Source organism: Osmerus mordax, chromosome 3, assembly GCF_038355195.1.
Source record: "Osmerus mordax isolate fOsmMor3 chromosome 3, fOsmMor3.pri, whole genome shotgun sequence".
NCBI classification, from domain to species: domain Eukaryota; kingdom Metazoa; phylum Chordata; class Actinopteri; order Osmeriformes; family Osmeridae; genus Osmerus; species Osmerus mordax.
In genome coordinates, this window is record NC_090052.1 from 18285158 (window position 1) to 18302072 (window position 16915).

The 16915-nt window shown below is 46.0% G+C and overlaps 2 protein-coding genes across 3 annotated transcripts; both read right to left on the bottom strand.

Moving 5' to 3' along the window:
- Positions 1 to 306: 306 nt before the first annotated feature.
- On the bottom strand, positions 307 to 10758 carry clcn7 (chloride channel 7). Of its 2 annotated transcripts, XM_067233441.1 has the most exons (25): positions 10603 to 10758; positions 10030 to 10104; positions 8725 to 8790; positions 8472 to 8537; positions 8196 to 8328; positions 7805 to 7914; positions 7470 to 7550; positions 7296 to 7358; positions 7121 to 7204; positions 6939 to 7032; positions 6777 to 6841; positions 6316 to 6432; positions 6157 to 6211; positions 5954 to 6014; positions 5278 to 5419; positions 5069 to 5162; positions 4706 to 4878; positions 3925 to 3976; positions 3674 to 3801; positions 3181 to 3266; positions 2932 to 3064; positions 2742 to 2801; positions 2443 to 2619; positions 2092 to 2172; positions 307 to 1996 (listed from the first exon to the last, which is right to left on the bottom strand). In XM_067233441.1, the coding sequence occupies exons 1-25, from the start codon at positions 10711 to 10713 to the stop codon at positions 1910 to 1912; spliced, it is 2394 nt and encodes a 797-aa protein (XP_067089542.1). In that variant the 5' UTR covers positions 10714 to 10758; the 3' UTR covers positions 307 to 1909. The 2 variants fall into 2 exon arrangements, with proteins under 2 accessions (XP_067089542.1, XP_067089543.1); XM_067233442.1 differs by lacking the exon at positions 10030 to 10104.
- Positions 10759 to 11098: 340 nt separating this feature from the next.
- Positions 11099 to 15387, bottom strand: LOC136940881 (pentraxin-4). The gene is given in 6 exon segments (XM_067233211.1): positions 11099 to 12188; positions 13492 to 13876; positions 14012 to 14274; positions 14277 to 14395; positions 14954 to 15126; positions 15253 to 15387. Coding segments are annotated over 6 exon segments (1716 nt in total). The 3' UTR covers positions 11099 to 11547.
- Between the last annotated feature and the right edge of the window lie 1528 nt (positions 15388 to 16915).

Genomic DNA, 16915 nt, shown 5'->3' on the forward strand with positions numbered 1-16915 from the left:
TTTGCAACAACACGTTTATAGTTGTGGCTTTCTGTAAACCAGTAAGGTGCCACCGTCAGGCTTTTTTTGCCCATTAAATTCTGCTCCATATTCTTTATATGGTATATTCTGTTTTATTGAACCATGCATCTACAGCCTCTGTATCATTGGGCTTGTTTATCCTTTAGAGTAAAACTGTTTATTAATATTTATAATCAATATAAGATGTCTTCATTAAACATTTATCTTATGCTCACTGTCCTTTTGGTCTCTCTAAGGTAATATCAGAAAATAGAAAGAAATGTAAAATAAAACTGATCGTTAATACTTAAACTTTAAACTTTATTAGTTCACAAAATGGTCATCAAAATGGTTATAAAATACAGCATAATCCATATTTAACATCTATAACTGTACAAACAAAAGAGACAAAGACAAAGCATGGACACTGCATTGGTGATTTCTGAGAGGTGCACAAGTTGGAGGAACCAAAAAAAATAAAATAATACTTGAAATATAATAACAAAAAAACATCAATGTCTACGTGATAATTACTCCAAACTTGAATAAAATGAACTTGAACTAATTCGAATGTGTGTTTACAGTAAACCAGATGACAGTAGTTATTTATTCAGACACCATATCCAAAACCACTGACATGGCAAGTCAGACTCCAATCAGTGACGTTAACATTAGATCACTGTCGTTAGAAAGTACAAAGTTCTTAATTCAGGCCTTCACATTTTAAATTAAAAACATGGTGGAAATTTACATTCATTTTGCCATTATCATGGATGTGACAATCATATAGATTGTTCTAAATAAAAACATGTTTCTTTCTCAGTAGCATGTAAAAGTGCATCGTAACTTAAAAATGGACTCTGTACCAATTCACACTTTTATACACACTGAATCGCATAGCATGTACCTTCAACAAGTCATTTTAGCACACGAAAAAGGATTATAGCACTGATTTAAATACCTACAGCTATGGGTAAAGAGAGTTCAGCAAACAGGATCCTGGAAGATCCTAACTCTTAGTCCACTAATGTGTGTGTCACTAATATTCATGTTCGACTCCATTGACAGCAATGGACCTGCCCACAACATGTCACAGACACCCTCTTGTGGCCACACCTAATTACTACAATCCTCTACAGCATAAGGCGAGAAACGACTGGAATCCTCTTGTATGGTTCCCAATCTGACAGAGCTCAACAGAAACCCAATGGGCTCCCTGGGTGACACTGGTCTGACTGACTGTCGATCATCTGACAGGAAAAGTGACAGCACAACACAGGTCCTTCCTTCCAACTATCTAGCCACTTTAAAACAAGCTATAATAAATACATTTTCACAGTGCAAAAATAAAAGAAGTAAGATGTGATGTCACTCCAGGCCTCCTGTCCAGTTCAGGTGGAAGCCAGGAGGGTAGTTTTCCTCTGCGTTGGGTTCTTTAGGTAATGCATAGTTCATCAGCAACTTCCAATTAATAACATGTTCTCAGAGGATACAATTATCTTTCTGTAGATTCTTTTGGCAAATAATTTCTTTTGAAACACAATCATTTCTGTGCGACAACTACAGCACTCATCCCAGAAGGAAACGAGAGTCCTTCAGTCTCAAGCCCAAACGGACACAGAGACAAACCATCAACCATCATCCGAGGTACCCATGACAGACACCATGACACAATGGAAGATGTTGATGTGGAGCTGTAGACCATAACACAACGTCTGACTGACTGTTTTGGCATCGTTGGCTGACAGTGACCCCTGACCCAGCTTCCTGAAGTATCGGAGTGCATAGCTGGTGGGGTTGCAAGGGTAGCTAGGCAACAGGTGACCAGTGCAGTTTCAGGGTCTGCAGTTGTATATTTGTAATGTGTGTGTGTGTGTGGAGTGCGTGCGTGCATTTGCTGGTGTGTCCATCATGTCTGAGCCAGCTGCATCTCCTCCAGACCATGCTTGCCGAGGTGGTACCGTGCCAGGTCTTTGCGTGTCACCAGCCCGACCACCTTCACACAGTACAGAAACACATGAGCTCGCTTCACATTTCCAAATCAATGATCTCACACACACCAAACCCAGGGAGGATTGCGACATCACTCACCCTGTTCTCGTGGTCTACTACCACCAGGTGTCTGAGGCCCAGGGCTCTGAACAGCTTGAACACACGAGGGAGAGAGGTCTCCTACAGAGAACATCAATGTCACAGTGAGCATCAGATAATCATGTGTGTGTGTGTGTGTCTTTGTGTGTGTTGATCTGTGGGTGTATCTTTGAGAGCGTGGGTGTGTGTAAGAGTGTGTGTGAACATGTGTGTGTGTGCGTGTGGGTGAACATGAGTGTGTACTTTTGAGAGAGTGTGTGTGTGTGCGTGAACGTGTGTGCGTTTACCTTTGAGAGCGAGTGTGTGTGTGAAAACGTGTGTGTGTGTGTGTATCTCAGAGCGTGGGTGTACCTCAGGTACAGTGTAGGGTGTGGGGTTCATGAACTCGGTGAGGTCCATCATGCACTCCCGCTCGTCCTGGGAGACGTGGATGCTCTGGATGGGGGGGAAGCGGGGGTAGGCATCCCGGAAGTCCTTGAGCTGCAGCTTCCTCTGGGTCAGCCTGGAGCGCGCCAGCTCCACAAACACCTGACACACACAGGAACGTTACACACACACACACACATTTGATAACTTTATGAATGCCTCATAAAGGGCACATCATGTAAACACACACACACCTTGTGTTATACAGAAACACACACACACACCTTGTGTTTGAGAAGGACAATGAGTTGAGAACGAAGGATGAGTCCACAGATCTTCCCGGACTGAGAAAAGAGGAGGGGAACGGGATGAGCGAAGGAAAGAAAATCAGTGGGGAACATTGTTTGTGGCAACCTGCTGCCAAGTGATCCGATCATAGGCTACTGCTGAAGATGGAGGTTGAGGCTTCCATACCTCATCGCTTGCAGCAAGACGCACAACAACCGGGAAGCCATTGTGATTGGTTGATGTGTTGCTGAGGACATCAACAATGGTCCCAACCTTTTCAATTTTGTTAAAATAGGTGACTGGCGAACTCATCACCTCTCTGAGAGAAACAGATGCAGAGAGATAGACAGAAAGATCAATACTCAATATTGTAAAGTGCAAAGCTAGCTATGGCTTTGTGGTAGATTGGGGTTAGCCAATCAGAAAAGCGCATACCTGGCTGTTAGCCAATGAGAGGTTGCGGGGGCATCCCAATGCAGAAAAGGAACACTCCCTAGCTTGATGTGGATATCATACAGACCCTGCAGGACACAGACACACATCACAAACAGGCCCCAACACTATAGGTCACCAAGGGGATTCAGAAGACAAGTTTTCTGGACTGTCCAGTCATTTATTCTACAATGATGACGAATTTTATGAGGCCCTAACATGAACTGATCCCATTCAAAGGCCATAATCTAACCACAATCTAACATGCCACCCGTCCTGCTGAGCGGTCTCGCCTCTATTGCATTTGCATTTAGTCATTTAGCAGACGCTCTTATCCAGAGCGACTTACAGTAAGTACAGGGTCATTCCCCCGAGGCAAGTAGGGTGAAGTGCCTTGCCCAAGGACACAACATAATTTACACTGCCGGGAAATTGAACCAGCAACCTTCTGATTACTAGCCCGATTCCCTAACCGCTCAGCCGCCTGACTCCCCACCTCTATGAAGTAGTCTCCAACGATCTTTGCCGTCATGAGCACAAGCATGATGGGAAGACCGTAGGTGACGTTCCCTGTGGCCTCCACCATGATGACAGTCAGACTGAGGGTCATTCTGACGATGCCCCCTAAAGACGCAAGCAGGACATGTCATGTCGACGTTAGTATGAAGCCAACTGTTTCAAGTAGGTGCATGTCAAGTGTGACCAAGATGGTCAGTCTAGATGGTGACTCTAGTGTCCATCACTCACCCAGCTGGGCAGCAGCTCCAATCAGGGCGTATTTACCAGGGTCAGCCCAGATCTGAGAATACAGAGAGAGTTACAGACAGAATACAGAGAGATCACAGACAGAATACAGAGAGATCACAGACAGAACACAGAGAGATCACAGACATAACACAGAGAGAGCACAGACATAACACAGAGAGATCACAGACAGAATACAGAGAGTCACAGACAGAATACAGAGAGATCACAGACAGAATACAGAGAGATCACAGACAGAACACAGACAGAATACAGAGAGAGTCACAGACAGAATACAGATATATCACAGACAGAATACAGAGAGAGTCACAGACATAATACAGATATATCACAGACAGAATACAGAGAGTGAACCCAGGGCTGGAGTGAGGAAATGTGCTCCAGGCTGCAGGAATCCAGGTCACACCGGGAGCATGCCTATATTACAGGAACTGAGCAGATTTGACCAGGCCACACAAAGGGCGAAAGCCGTTTGTGTGGCCAGCAAGGGAATCTGAACTCAAGAGTTCTAAACACACACATACCCTACATGCACCCTGTGTGTGTGCGTAGGTTGTCTTTGTGTGTGTGAGGAGGTAGAGGAGCAGGTCAAAGATAAAGTGGGAGATGGAGGCAGAGGGAGTTTGGCAATAGACTACACTGGGGTTACAAACAAAGATAACACACCTAACAGTCTCCAAAACACATACATTGAAATACACACACACACACACACACCTAGTGTCACACAGCAGTGCGCACACACGGGCACACACACACTCACAGAGCCAGTGGAGGTAATGGAGGCCAGCAGGATCCCGAAGAGCCTTCCCCAGGCGGCTCCGATGAGGAGGGCGGGGATGAACACCCCGGCAGACACGGTCAGACCGTAGGTCCAGCAGGCCAGGAAGAAGTAGGTCCCCGTGAACATGCTCAGGGTCAGCGGGTTGTAGGTCCCTTGACGAGAGGGCAGAGAGGGAGACAGAGAGAGAGATGGAGAGAGAGGGAGAGAGAGGGAAAGAGAGAGAGAGAGGGAAAGAGAGAGAGAGATGGAGTTTGTTTATTTTTAAGTCAAACTACTCTGGGGGGGGGGGGGGGGGGGTGTACATAAACAGATGAATGCAGACGTGCGCACACACACGCTCACCTGCGGGGTTGTGGAAAAGGCTGCGCACACTCCTCTCAGGTGTGTTGAAGAAGGCTGTCGCCATGGAATTGTATTCCCCATCGTCACAGAACAGCTAGAGAGAGGGGGCGTGGCAGAGGAGGGAAAGAAATCAAGAGAAAGAGGAGGATTCCAACTATTCACGAGAGGTAACCAGACTGTGAGAAACAGGAGCGGGAGCGTGTGTCTACCTGCAGCGGGTACTCCTCAGACTGGTCCGGTCCCAGAGGCTGGCAGTCGTTTGAGGTGTAGATCATGACAAACGACACTGCTGCTGTCACTGCGGCAACCAGCATGGCCTCAATTACCTGGAGGCAGGGCCGGTGCACATACCTGTCCCGACAAACACACACACACACACACACACACAGATTCCTTGAATGTGAGGGAAACACTAGAGGCGTATAGACTATGGAGTTGTTTCAGGACAGGTCCACACTTGGAATATCTCCAAGTCTTAACCACCACTCTGCGCCAAAAAAAACAGAAGCTATTTATAAAGTCTCCATGATCTACTAGAACTAGAGGACAGGAAGTATCCCTGATCAAGATCCAGTTAATCAGAATTGAGTCTCCACCCACTTCAGCTAAAGAAAATACATTTCATACAGTGGCTATAATTAGTACACATTTCTGTCAGAAACAAAAGAGACTGAAGGGAAATACAGGTTGTGTTACTGACTATATTTCCTCATTCTGAAGCCATGCCTATTGGAAAGACAACAAGGAAGCAACAGGGAAAACAGCATAGTCATGTTTGTTATCATCATCTAAAGGTATCAAGGTAGCTCATGACAGCAAGCCTGCGGCTAGCCCTGTGGCTCCTGATGCACTTAGCACTGGTGGCTAACCGGTCAGAACACATACCTGATCCTGAAGATGGTCAGCCAGTAGTTGAGGAAGTTAAATAGGGCTCCTAGCAATCCACCTGGGCAACAACAGATGGATCACAATGTGTTCAGTAAGTCTACTGGACAGCTGAAGGCAACGAGCAACACAAAGCACAACTGGGACCAACTGCCTACTCGGGGAAAATAGAAGAGAAAAGTATAAAAACAGTGCAGTCTTACCTATGGCTCCCATGATGATGAAGAGGGGGATCTCATAGAGGTTGTAGGCTACGCTCTGTCACAGACAGGAACACACACTCAGATGGAATAGAAACACTAAAGAAAAAGGAGTTCTACAGGAAGTGTGAGTGTGTGTGCGTGTGTGTGTGTCACTCTCACATCACTCTCAAACCGTCCGAAGTTGATGAGACCAGGGCTGGAGAGGTCTCCGGGTTTCTTGTGGTAGATGCTCAGAAAGAAGTTCAGAGTGAAGGTGGAGATCATGGAGGCAAAAAACTGGACAGAGAGGGAGCAAAACATTTACCATCACAAACGATGCTCTATCTCCCCACTCCCCTGTGCTCTACTCCTGAATATTCTTCCTCCAGCTTCATTCCTCCATGTGTCCTCACTATCCTCCATGTCTACTCACTATCCTCCATGTCTACTGTGTCCTTACTATCCTCCATGTCTACTGTCTCCTTACTATCCTCCATGTCTACTGTTTCCTTACTATCCTCCATGTCTACTCACTATCCTCCATGTCTACTCACTACTCTCCATGTCTACTGTCTACTCACTATCCTCCATGTCTACTCACTATCCTCCATGTCTACTCACTATCCTCCATGTCTACTCACTATCCTCCATGTTAGCATCTGGTTCCAGAAGGAAGCCCCCTCCTCCAGAGAAAACAGAACCCCACCTGAGGAAGAGAAGAAGGCGTTGAGAGTGTTGTTAGTGTGTGTTGGTATGTGTGTGTGTGTGTGTGTTGGTATGTGTGTGTGTGTGTGTTTCCTCACCCACTGGTGCTCCGAAAGCAGCAGACACTCCAGCAGCAGCTCCTGCTGATACAAAGTCCCTCTTCTCTGTGTCCCGACGGAAATACTCAAACATCTGCACACACACACACACACACACAATAGATGAAAGTCAAACACACCTTGGATGTGTAACACCCATGCATGCGCACGCAGACACACACCTTGAAGTCTTTCTTCAGAGAAGTGCTCCTGCCCTGGGAGACTCCCGCAGCCACCACGGCGCCAGAGTGGATCATGGGACCTTCCTGAGGGGATTATGGGTAACGTCAGACACACACAATACACCTGGAGGGGACGTCTTTCCCGTTCATCCCAGATTCACAGACGGATGTTCACCTTTCCCACAGCGAGGCCCCCTGCTACTGAGCAGATCACCCCGAACACCTTCACCACCAGCGTCTGCGGAACGTCACACACGCAAACACATGAGGCGACATGTTATCGAACCGGCACCGAGCTACATGTACCCTTTTTTAAGCTCAAGTGGCCCAGCGATCAGCATTTGCTTACCTTGAGTCGCACCACCCGGGGAATCTTCACTCCATTGAGGTAGCATTTGATCTGAGGTATACCACTACCTGCTGCAATGGGCTGGGGGGGAGAGGGGGGGGGGGACAGACACACAGTATGTAGGAGACTGGTGCTCCAGTTACATAGTTCCATCACTGTATACATGCCAACACACTGGGTTCCTTCACACTGTGGTATGCTACACTAGCAGAACCAGGAAGTTAAAACACTCAGGATCCATCACAGCGTTTTAGTGCTGCAGGTTATCTGAGGGCCCATTAATATTTCAGTTCTAGTTCGACTGACACTCACACACACACACACACACGTTTTACCTCAAAGAAGGCAACTATAATGGCTCCCAGCATGACGATGGCAGCATTGAGAACAGCCCAGAGGATGAGGGAGATGGAGAGCCCTCCCACCTCTGTGAACTTTTCTATGTCTGGGAAGGTCAAACGTCAAGGCCACCAATCATGAAACAGGACACATCCCAGATGTTGTTTTGCTACAGAAAGTCTGTTTCTATTGGCCTTGCTACACGTGAATGACAAAAGTAGGGATATAGGCTGACTATGACACAGCTCTACCATGCCTGTCTGTCAGTCTGACTGACTCCCTGTCTGACTGCCTGTCTGACTGCATGTTTGACCATCCTTCCGCCCGTCACTCTGTCTGCCTGCTGGCTGAAAATGGTTGCAGATGATTGGTTAAGTAGAAGGATACTATCTTTGACGACTAAGTACTTGAGTCCAGCCATGTATTCTACCGCGATGTCTATGAAGCAGGCGATGAGCCCAGTGAGGAAGCCGATAAGACCACACACCACCCAGCGGCTGATCTCCAGACACTTGAAGCCCTGGGAGGGAAAAGGGAATTCGTAGTCAACCGAGCAAGAGGAAAGAGAAGTGGAAGGGAATCGTCCAACGTTGTCGTGACACTGTTCAGAAGACATTAACGACGGATACGAATCCCTCCTCCTCGAAGCAAGCATCCACTCACCACGTAGCTCATCCGTCTCTCCTCCTCCAGAAACAGCTGGTTTTCGCTGTTGTCGTAGTCGAGACTCTGAAACAAAATGGCGTCCCAACATTGGTCGCATACCATCTGAACTTAAATGCATCTGTTGTATTTAGACCATCTCAATCTGGCTCTGTAGTACCCCCAAAAAACAATGAGACTAAACTACGACCCATATTATAATAGCCCTCAGTAGGAGTTACCATACTGTACAGAGTTGTCTGGCTTTGATTACCTCATATTTGAGCGACAGCAGCTTCTCATTGTGAGGGATCTCCTTGGGCCGGCTCCTCAGTGACTCCTGTTGGGGCAGGGGGATAGAGGAACGAGGCCATGACAGAGAGAAATGATCAGGGTCCATATCAACGGTCTTAAGAGGTTTTCCCCTCATGCCCCCTTACGACAAAGCTCATTGTCCATTTGGGGGTATGAGAGGATTACATGTTTGTATCAGTGCAAGAAAAAAAAAACACTCTGGACCACTGAGATTACACTCGTGCACATGCAGCTCTTCCCTTTCAGATGCACCAACCAACAGGCAAATTAAAGGAACCGATGAAGAGTTCACATCAGCCCGTAGCAGAACTGAGATTAGGAAGTGGCTGTGCAGGGCATGCTGGTTGCGAAATCCCCAAATAACCCTACAAGCTGGACCAAACTGGACTCGAGCTGGATATCATCACAGACTAAAGTAACAGTTTCCAGTCTTGTGTTCTTCAGTAGATGATTCAGATTTGCTGCTGGTTGTCTTGTTCCTCTCAAAAGTCTTTCCACTCTAGGCTGTGCAGAGCCACCTAAACATAGTTTGAGATGTTACACAGAGCTGTATTGTGTAGCAGGTTCGTAATTAGGTCATTAATGTCTTAATCTTCTTTAGTTCTTGGTTATTGTGGTGGAATTGAAGATGTGTACAATGGGCCCATGATTAAAGCTAAACTTGTACAGCATGACTGATCCCCACATTCAGTGAATGGCAGTGAAACTCACTGCACTCTTCTACTGCACTACTAAATGGTGTCTCTGTGTGCAAGGGAGTGCAGTAGTAGATTGCTTAATCATCCTCAGTTGAGTAAGTCAAATAACTCTAAATTATACTCATGGATGTAACTAGGATAAACCTCAGGGAACTTGCTCTGAGAAATTTGCCAAGAAACAACACTGAGGTCAGTTGTGGGTCTCTGGTATGAACGGTTTTGTTTTTGTTTGTCTTTTCCTGTGTAGACTGCTGAGGGGTTCTGAGGCACAGAGCCAAGGAGGTCTGTACAAGACCAGTGCATCTCAACCTTGGGACTTAAAGACATCTGTCCTGGCACAGTACAGTACTAACTCACCCCAGAATTGTTGCTCACATTCAGTTCTGCACACTTTGCACTGATCCATGTTCAAGGTAAACAGCTACGGTCATTCACAGACCTAAGACTGTGTTTATCTCTGGGTGATTGATGCTGTGATTTGAGGTCCAGCGTCTGTTAAATTGCATCTTCAACACAGGTCTGGTGTCACAGGGAAGGACAGAGGTAGAGAGAAAGCTGAACTTTACCTCCTCTGATGTTATCTCCTCTTCTAAATCCACCGTGCTCAGCCTCCCTATTTGAAATAAACGTCCTCCGGAAAACTATGGATCAAAGATATTACACATATGCAAAAAAGGTCTGTTTGTTTCCAGTTTAACATGTACAATAACATGTTGAACAGGAAGTGTTTAACCGTAATTACAAACAAGTTTAAAATTGACTTGAATGTTTAGTGTTTCAAAAAAGAAGGAAGTTGAGTTTCCACAATTCTTCAATTTTCAACACTCGCCGGCTATTTAGAAGATTCCAGTTCACCGATCTTTCACCTTTAAAAGCCTTGTGTATTGCCATCTTATCGCTACAATACTGGTACATAGCAGAGATATTCTGACAGTGCACAGCTCATGACGTTTGCATTTGTTGTTAGCTTGCAATCATTCGCAAAATGCATGCATTTTGCAATCAAATTAGTGAAATGCAATAATCTCACAGCAAATCATAACTTCACACAGGGTTCACATTGTGTAAACTTGTCATTGCAAGTTAAACGTTTGCTTGCTACTAACTTGCTGAGTTAGCAAGCTAGCTAGACTACCTACCTGTCTGGTGTATCTGACGTCTTCTGAACCGTTGAGTAGCGGGGTCCGTTCACCGCCTCCTGACTCGTCACCTCGACTGGACCACGACACTTTCTTCGTGATGTTAGCCATGCTTTGTTCAGATAGTTTGCCACTTTTACAATTACTGGAACAGTGTGTAAACTGTAATTCTTGCTGGTTAGCTAACTATCAATACTCAGCTCCCCATGACTAACAAGAAAAACCCGTGACGATTTCTACGGGTAGCACAATAGACCATACATTATGTAGTTCGCTAAGTAGAATCGTTTCTGCAGCTCACGTCTTCGACTGAGGTTTCACAATAGCCCACTCCATTCACATTGATATCATTTCTGTATTCTAAAACGTCTTGTTTCAAAGCATTGTTCACGTTTCTGTAAATATGTCCAGTACACAAGGTAAAATGGGAAAACAAGGATTTACTCTACAGTCTATCAAAAACGTGTGAAAAAGAATGAGAAGAAATGTGTCTCATTTATGATTTAGTTTATGACATGAGCCAACAACAATACATCTACCGGTCTGTACCATACTATGGTATGTTATAGTTGATCAGAGAATTTTTCATTAAAGATCCAATATTTCTTGAATGAACAAAATACATTTGTCTACAGTTGGTCCTTTACATTAAGAGCATTTTTTTTTTTTTATCAACAATGACCTTTAAACAACAAATGGTTACAGATTCAGCATCTGCATGTCTACAAGAAGTGTAGTTTTATTTCCACCCAACACTGTTTGACACCAGCAAAGTCAGAAGGATAATTCACACACCCTGTTCCTCTCTGGGATGATGATCAGTGTTGACTGAGGCATTTCTCTATAAACATGCACATGAGATGTGGTCTCTGAGCAAAAGTGAGTAGCATTATGTGTAGGAAGGAATGTGCGGTTTGAAAAAGGACCAGCTGGGACCTCAGTCTTTCAGACACAGTGTTCTAGGCACTCACATGCCACCTGCTGGACCTCTCCATGCACACCTGCTACATCCTCCAGGGTCAGCACCACCCCTCGGGGTACCCCCTTCCCTGTGGCTACCCCTGCCACCTCCCCAGGGCTTAGCACCCTGTTCCACACCACAAACCCTGCAATACGCCCCGCAAACCCCTCCTCGGGGTCAAACCCTCCCCCTACGGTATCCTGCTCCTGCCCCAGCACCACCGAACCACCCCCGGGTACCTCGTAGCCCTTCCTGAACTTTGACCCCGTGGAGGTGAGGCGCCGGTCGGTGTAGTGCCAGAAACGTCCCTCAATGGAGGACCAGAGGAAGCAGAGGTGGTGCCAGCGGCCATCGAGGACAGCGTCCACGTGGAGTTGTCTGTAGACGGGGTCGCCCAACACAAAGTCTAGGGTGTCCCTAGGTACGGTGGCTCTGTGCCCGTAAAGGACCAGACTGTTGTCGTTGTCCTCGGTAGCGTAGGAGAGCAGCGTTCCGATGTACCCCACATCCACGCGGAGCCAGAGACACACAGACAGCTCCGGGAGGTTGGGCAAGCTCCGTGCAAAGGTGACGTAGTTATCCGAGGATGCAGAAGGGAAGAGCAGCATGGAGTCCACGTTACAGACTGGGGAGTGAACAGGATCGTTTAGTATGTTTATAGTTTAAGAGGAGACCTTGATCTATTTGTAGTGTGGTAACAATTACCCATGTCCTGCTATCCACCCTGCAGAGGAAATTATTGGACTTTGATTAATTTGAATTGAAACAAAACCCATCAAATCACCAAAACACCATTTATCTTAAACCTTGCTGTCTGAGCAGAGTAAGTCTACACTATCACTACAGAGGAAAATGTTGGACCTGTGTATGCAAGCATACAACACTTTCTGATTGGATAACACATCACACAGTAGCCTCACTTATCATACAGGTTGAAGGTGTTGTAGCTGTAAGTTAAGATAAATGAGTTCAGGTTGCATCCAGGGAAACATTTTCTAAAGAATAACAACCCCAGCTGCTCAGTTCTCTCCCCTTCATATCCGGAACCATGGATACCTGTGGTCAATTGTAAAGCTCACTGAACGTTTCTGAAGCAAAGGCCAAGGCTACCAGACTGCCAACTGGCTCTCTGTCTGATTCTGATAAAAGCACAAATCTGTCACTGAAATGTCTGAAAATCTGTGCCGTTTTATAAATTGTACGTTTTAACATACGTAAAGATGTAAGTGCAATAATAACAAGTATCTATGATTCAACAATGTTCCAGCCCAACATCTGCTGTTGATAAGAGACTGTTGTGTTCAACAGATGGTCTCTATTCCATTACTTCGGATCAACAAATGCAGTTTTCTTTCTTAGTTTCTTCATTCTGAAGGGCACCCTTGAGCATTAAATTGATTTCTCAGATGTGAGCATAACTCTAAGCCCTACCTCAAAAAGAAAGTTGACAGAAGAATCTATTAACATTTCTCCATCTCTCATCAAATTTTTTTCTCTTTTCCATTCCTCTTTCTTTTTTTCCTCTCTTTCTCTCTTTCGGTCACTCCCTTTCTCTTTGTCCTACTTCCCTGTGATGTTGAGTTACTTGTGGGTGTTATGTGAGTTATGTTCACGGGAGAGGTGAACTAGATGTCTGTTCTACTCATCTCTAAAGTAGAAGTTAGAGATTCCCAGGATAAGTGAGCTTAAAGGTACGTGATGTTAAGTAAAATCTCACCATTATCCAGAGAGCATGAGTGTAAACAAAACTAGCAATACCTTTAACAGACCTCTCAGCTTCCCTCAGCTCTGAGATTTAAAGTGAGTTTAGATGCAGATCGAGATGCATTGGTTCACTGCAAATTGGTTATAGATATGTCATACACTCCAGTTGAGACCCTGGTTGTATTGGTGGTACTTGGCATGTGCAATAACAAGGTTGAACATACTGTTGCCCTCCTTTCTGGGTCCTTGCAGCTGGGGGATCTTGTGCCTCAGAGGAAGCTGCAGAAGATTCTGGATGGCTGGATCTTCCCGTCTCTCCTCCTCTCCCCCTCCTTTCCATTCTCTGTAGGCGTCCGCAGATATTTTTCTTTGTTCGTTTCCTGCCATCCTTTCCATCTCTTTGCCCTTTCTCCACTCTGACCCAAACTGTGATACTGCCCCCTCCTTGATGAGTCCATGCTCCTGGCTCTGCCTTCCTGTCTCGTGCCTCCCTCTCCCCTCCCTATGGCTGGGGCGCTGGCTAGGTTGAGGGGGTGGAAGCTGAATTCTAGTCCTCATTCTTCTCTCTTGGGTATTTATAGGTTGAGGCTGTTCAGTTGTGGAATAAGCCTGGGGATGGAGATTGGAATGAAGATGAGGCTTGAGGCTAGACTGGGGCTGGGTTTGGGAATGGGTATGTAAATTGTACTGGGGGTTTGAGTGAGGTGGGGTGTGTTTGGGCTGGAGATGAGGGCTTGTCCTGACCCTATCTCTTCTGGAGGTTTGGGCCCTGGGTGGTGCTGGGTCCTGTGGGTTGATGGGGTCCCCTGTCCTCCCAGACACCCTGACAGATACACCATTCCCTTGAACGATCTCCCCAACTCTCCGCTCCAGCTGTCTCATCTGAACGTCCTTCTCCCCTAAGGACAGCTGCAGATCCCTCAAGCCGACCATGAGCTGCTCCTGCTGGGCTTCAATGGAGCTGAGTCTCCCCTCCTGGTTTTGGAGCTCCATGGTGAAGTTGGAGTGTCCCCCTGCCCCTGCTTCTGTCTCTGGGCCTGTCTGCTGCTGTCTCTCAGGCTCCTCTCCAGGGACGCCAGCCAGCCCTCCATCCGCCTGCTCTTCTTCTGTATCTTCCTGCAGGACTCCCTGTGCCCAGTGAAAGATGTTACAAGATGACAAACAAAGTATAGCACAGTATTGACATATTATCAACCTTTACTTGTATTGGACATTTCTTATTTATGATAAGCTATTCAAAATTATACAGGATAAAACCAAAACACAGCACAATCATGAGAAAGTCATGTAGTCTGTGTGTGTTATACATGCAATCGATTTCAATCTTTCTTGTGGTGTTACATCCATTGGCTGCAGGGGAGAGAAAACCTTGTTCTATCAAATGCAGTCCAAGTCTCAGAAATGGCATTAGATCACAGGAATGTTGGTTACTTACATTTACATTGAGTCATTTTAGCAGACACTCTAATCCAGAGCGACTTACAGTAAGTACAGGAACATTCCCCCTGAGGCAAGTAGGGTGAAGTGCCTTGCCCAAGGACACGTCATTTTTCACTGCAGGCAACCTTCCAATCAATAGCCCGATTCCCTAACCGCTCAGCCATCTGACATCACACCCTGATGTTCAGTAAGTGTATAAATAGTTGTTCTACTGTTTATCGTGTAATGCCCATGGCCCCTCTCTACCTGAGAGAGTCCATCTCCTGGCTGGTGGTTTCTCTGAGGTGGTTAAGGTCCTGGGAGAGGCCGTGGTACTGGTCTGTTAGGGTCTGCAGCCGGGCCTCCAGACTGGAGGACACGTTGTGGCGCCGGTTCAAAGTCTCCAAATGGGTCAGAGTCTTCTCCTGGAAACGCTGGAACTGAGAGACCAGAGGAGGGTCTTATCAAACGTTTATCCATTTTGATTGTTCACGGTAGTAAGATCTTTTAGAATATAAATACCTATGTCCATGCATGTGCACACACACACACAGGACACAGCTGACCTGTTCGTCAATCCGTTGGAGGCGTTGGTAGATGGGTGTCCTGTGTTCAGGTTGGGCTGCCCCCGGGTTGAGCTGGAGCTGGACCAGCAGCAGAACCAGGAGCTGGCGTCCACAGCTCGGTCTGAAGCTGGACATGGTGCAGTGTGATTGGGCTAGGGCACACCAGGAGTCTGCTTGTCTTGTGTGGTAAACAAGGCTGACCAAGTTGCACTGGAAAAAGAGGAGTAGCTGTGGGATTGGGCTGTTTAGCCCCAGTGATGGTCTACAGATGTATGAACACACACACACACACACACGTCCTTGCTTGTTACTTTCCGCAGTACATCAACGTCAAACAGGCAGGAAGATTACTTTAACAGAGCTTTCTCACTCTGAATTTCTCTGTCTCTCTGTCTCTGTCTCTGTCTCTGTCTCTGTATCTCTCTCTCTCTCTCTCTCTCTCTCTCTCTCTCTCTCTCTCTCTCTCTCTCTCTCGCTCGCTCTCGCCTCTCTTCATGGAGCCACTGAGCCAAGCAGTGCACCTCTCTCTCTCTAAATCACACACACTGAGCCAATATGTATATAATTACCAATTTTTTTACATTTTACAACACAAATACTTGAGTTTCAAGCTCTTTCATGTTATAGTGAAACACTCCGGATGTCATAGCAGATGTCATGCTTTGTGCTCTCCAAACAGCATACCATAAATACCATCCTGTTGTCTGAGAAACTTAGTAACTTCTCTTATGTTGTAAGGTGTGGTTCCAAGAAGTAGTTTGAATGTGTGGCTCTGGGATGTGTCAGAGAACCCTGTGATTCAGCTCTCTGGAAGGCTACAGGTTGGTCCACTTCTACTGCCTTGCATTGTGGGTCACAATAAACACCCTGCAGAGCACAATGCTCTCTCATAACAATATGACTTACAAGTGGAAACTATTAATCCCTTTGCATATAGTACTGCAGTATCGATAGCAAAAACAGACAATCATTAGCTTGTACTGGAAATCAAATAGCTTGCACTAGTATTAAAAAGCTATCGGAATGGACACTGAGCAGTGCACCTGTCATACAAGAGAATCATTTTGAGTGTTTCATGACTCAGACAGATAGCAGCAACTGATGAATTGATCTGTGTGTGTGTGCGTGTGTGTGTGTGCGTTTCAGGCTCTGTTCCAGAGCAAATCGGATGGGCGGGTATTTGATTTAATGCCTTTAAAGCAAATAAACATATTTTGGATTATCTGTGGTTTTAGCATGGTTCATATGTGGCCTGATGAAAACCAATGTCAAATGAACCGGTATGTCTCATGACTTGGCACCTTTATACCAATGATCCAGACACTACATTTACCTCTGTAATAACCCCACCCCTCACTGTAAGAGTTTACTAATCATTTAGAGAATATGTTGACAAAATCTTCACCACTCTCAAGCATTTCAACACATGCACACACCCATACTTTAATGTGCATGCACTCACACATACGCACACATATGCACACATGCACACACGCACACACACACACACACACACACACCTACTGGGGAACACATATAGGTAATGTTTGATCCCAGGAATGTTGTTCATCAGGCCTTTTCATGCACATACCCATGAGCACACACACACATCTCAAATATTTTCACCTCACCCCTGTGAATTGATACACGCCAACACCTTTCT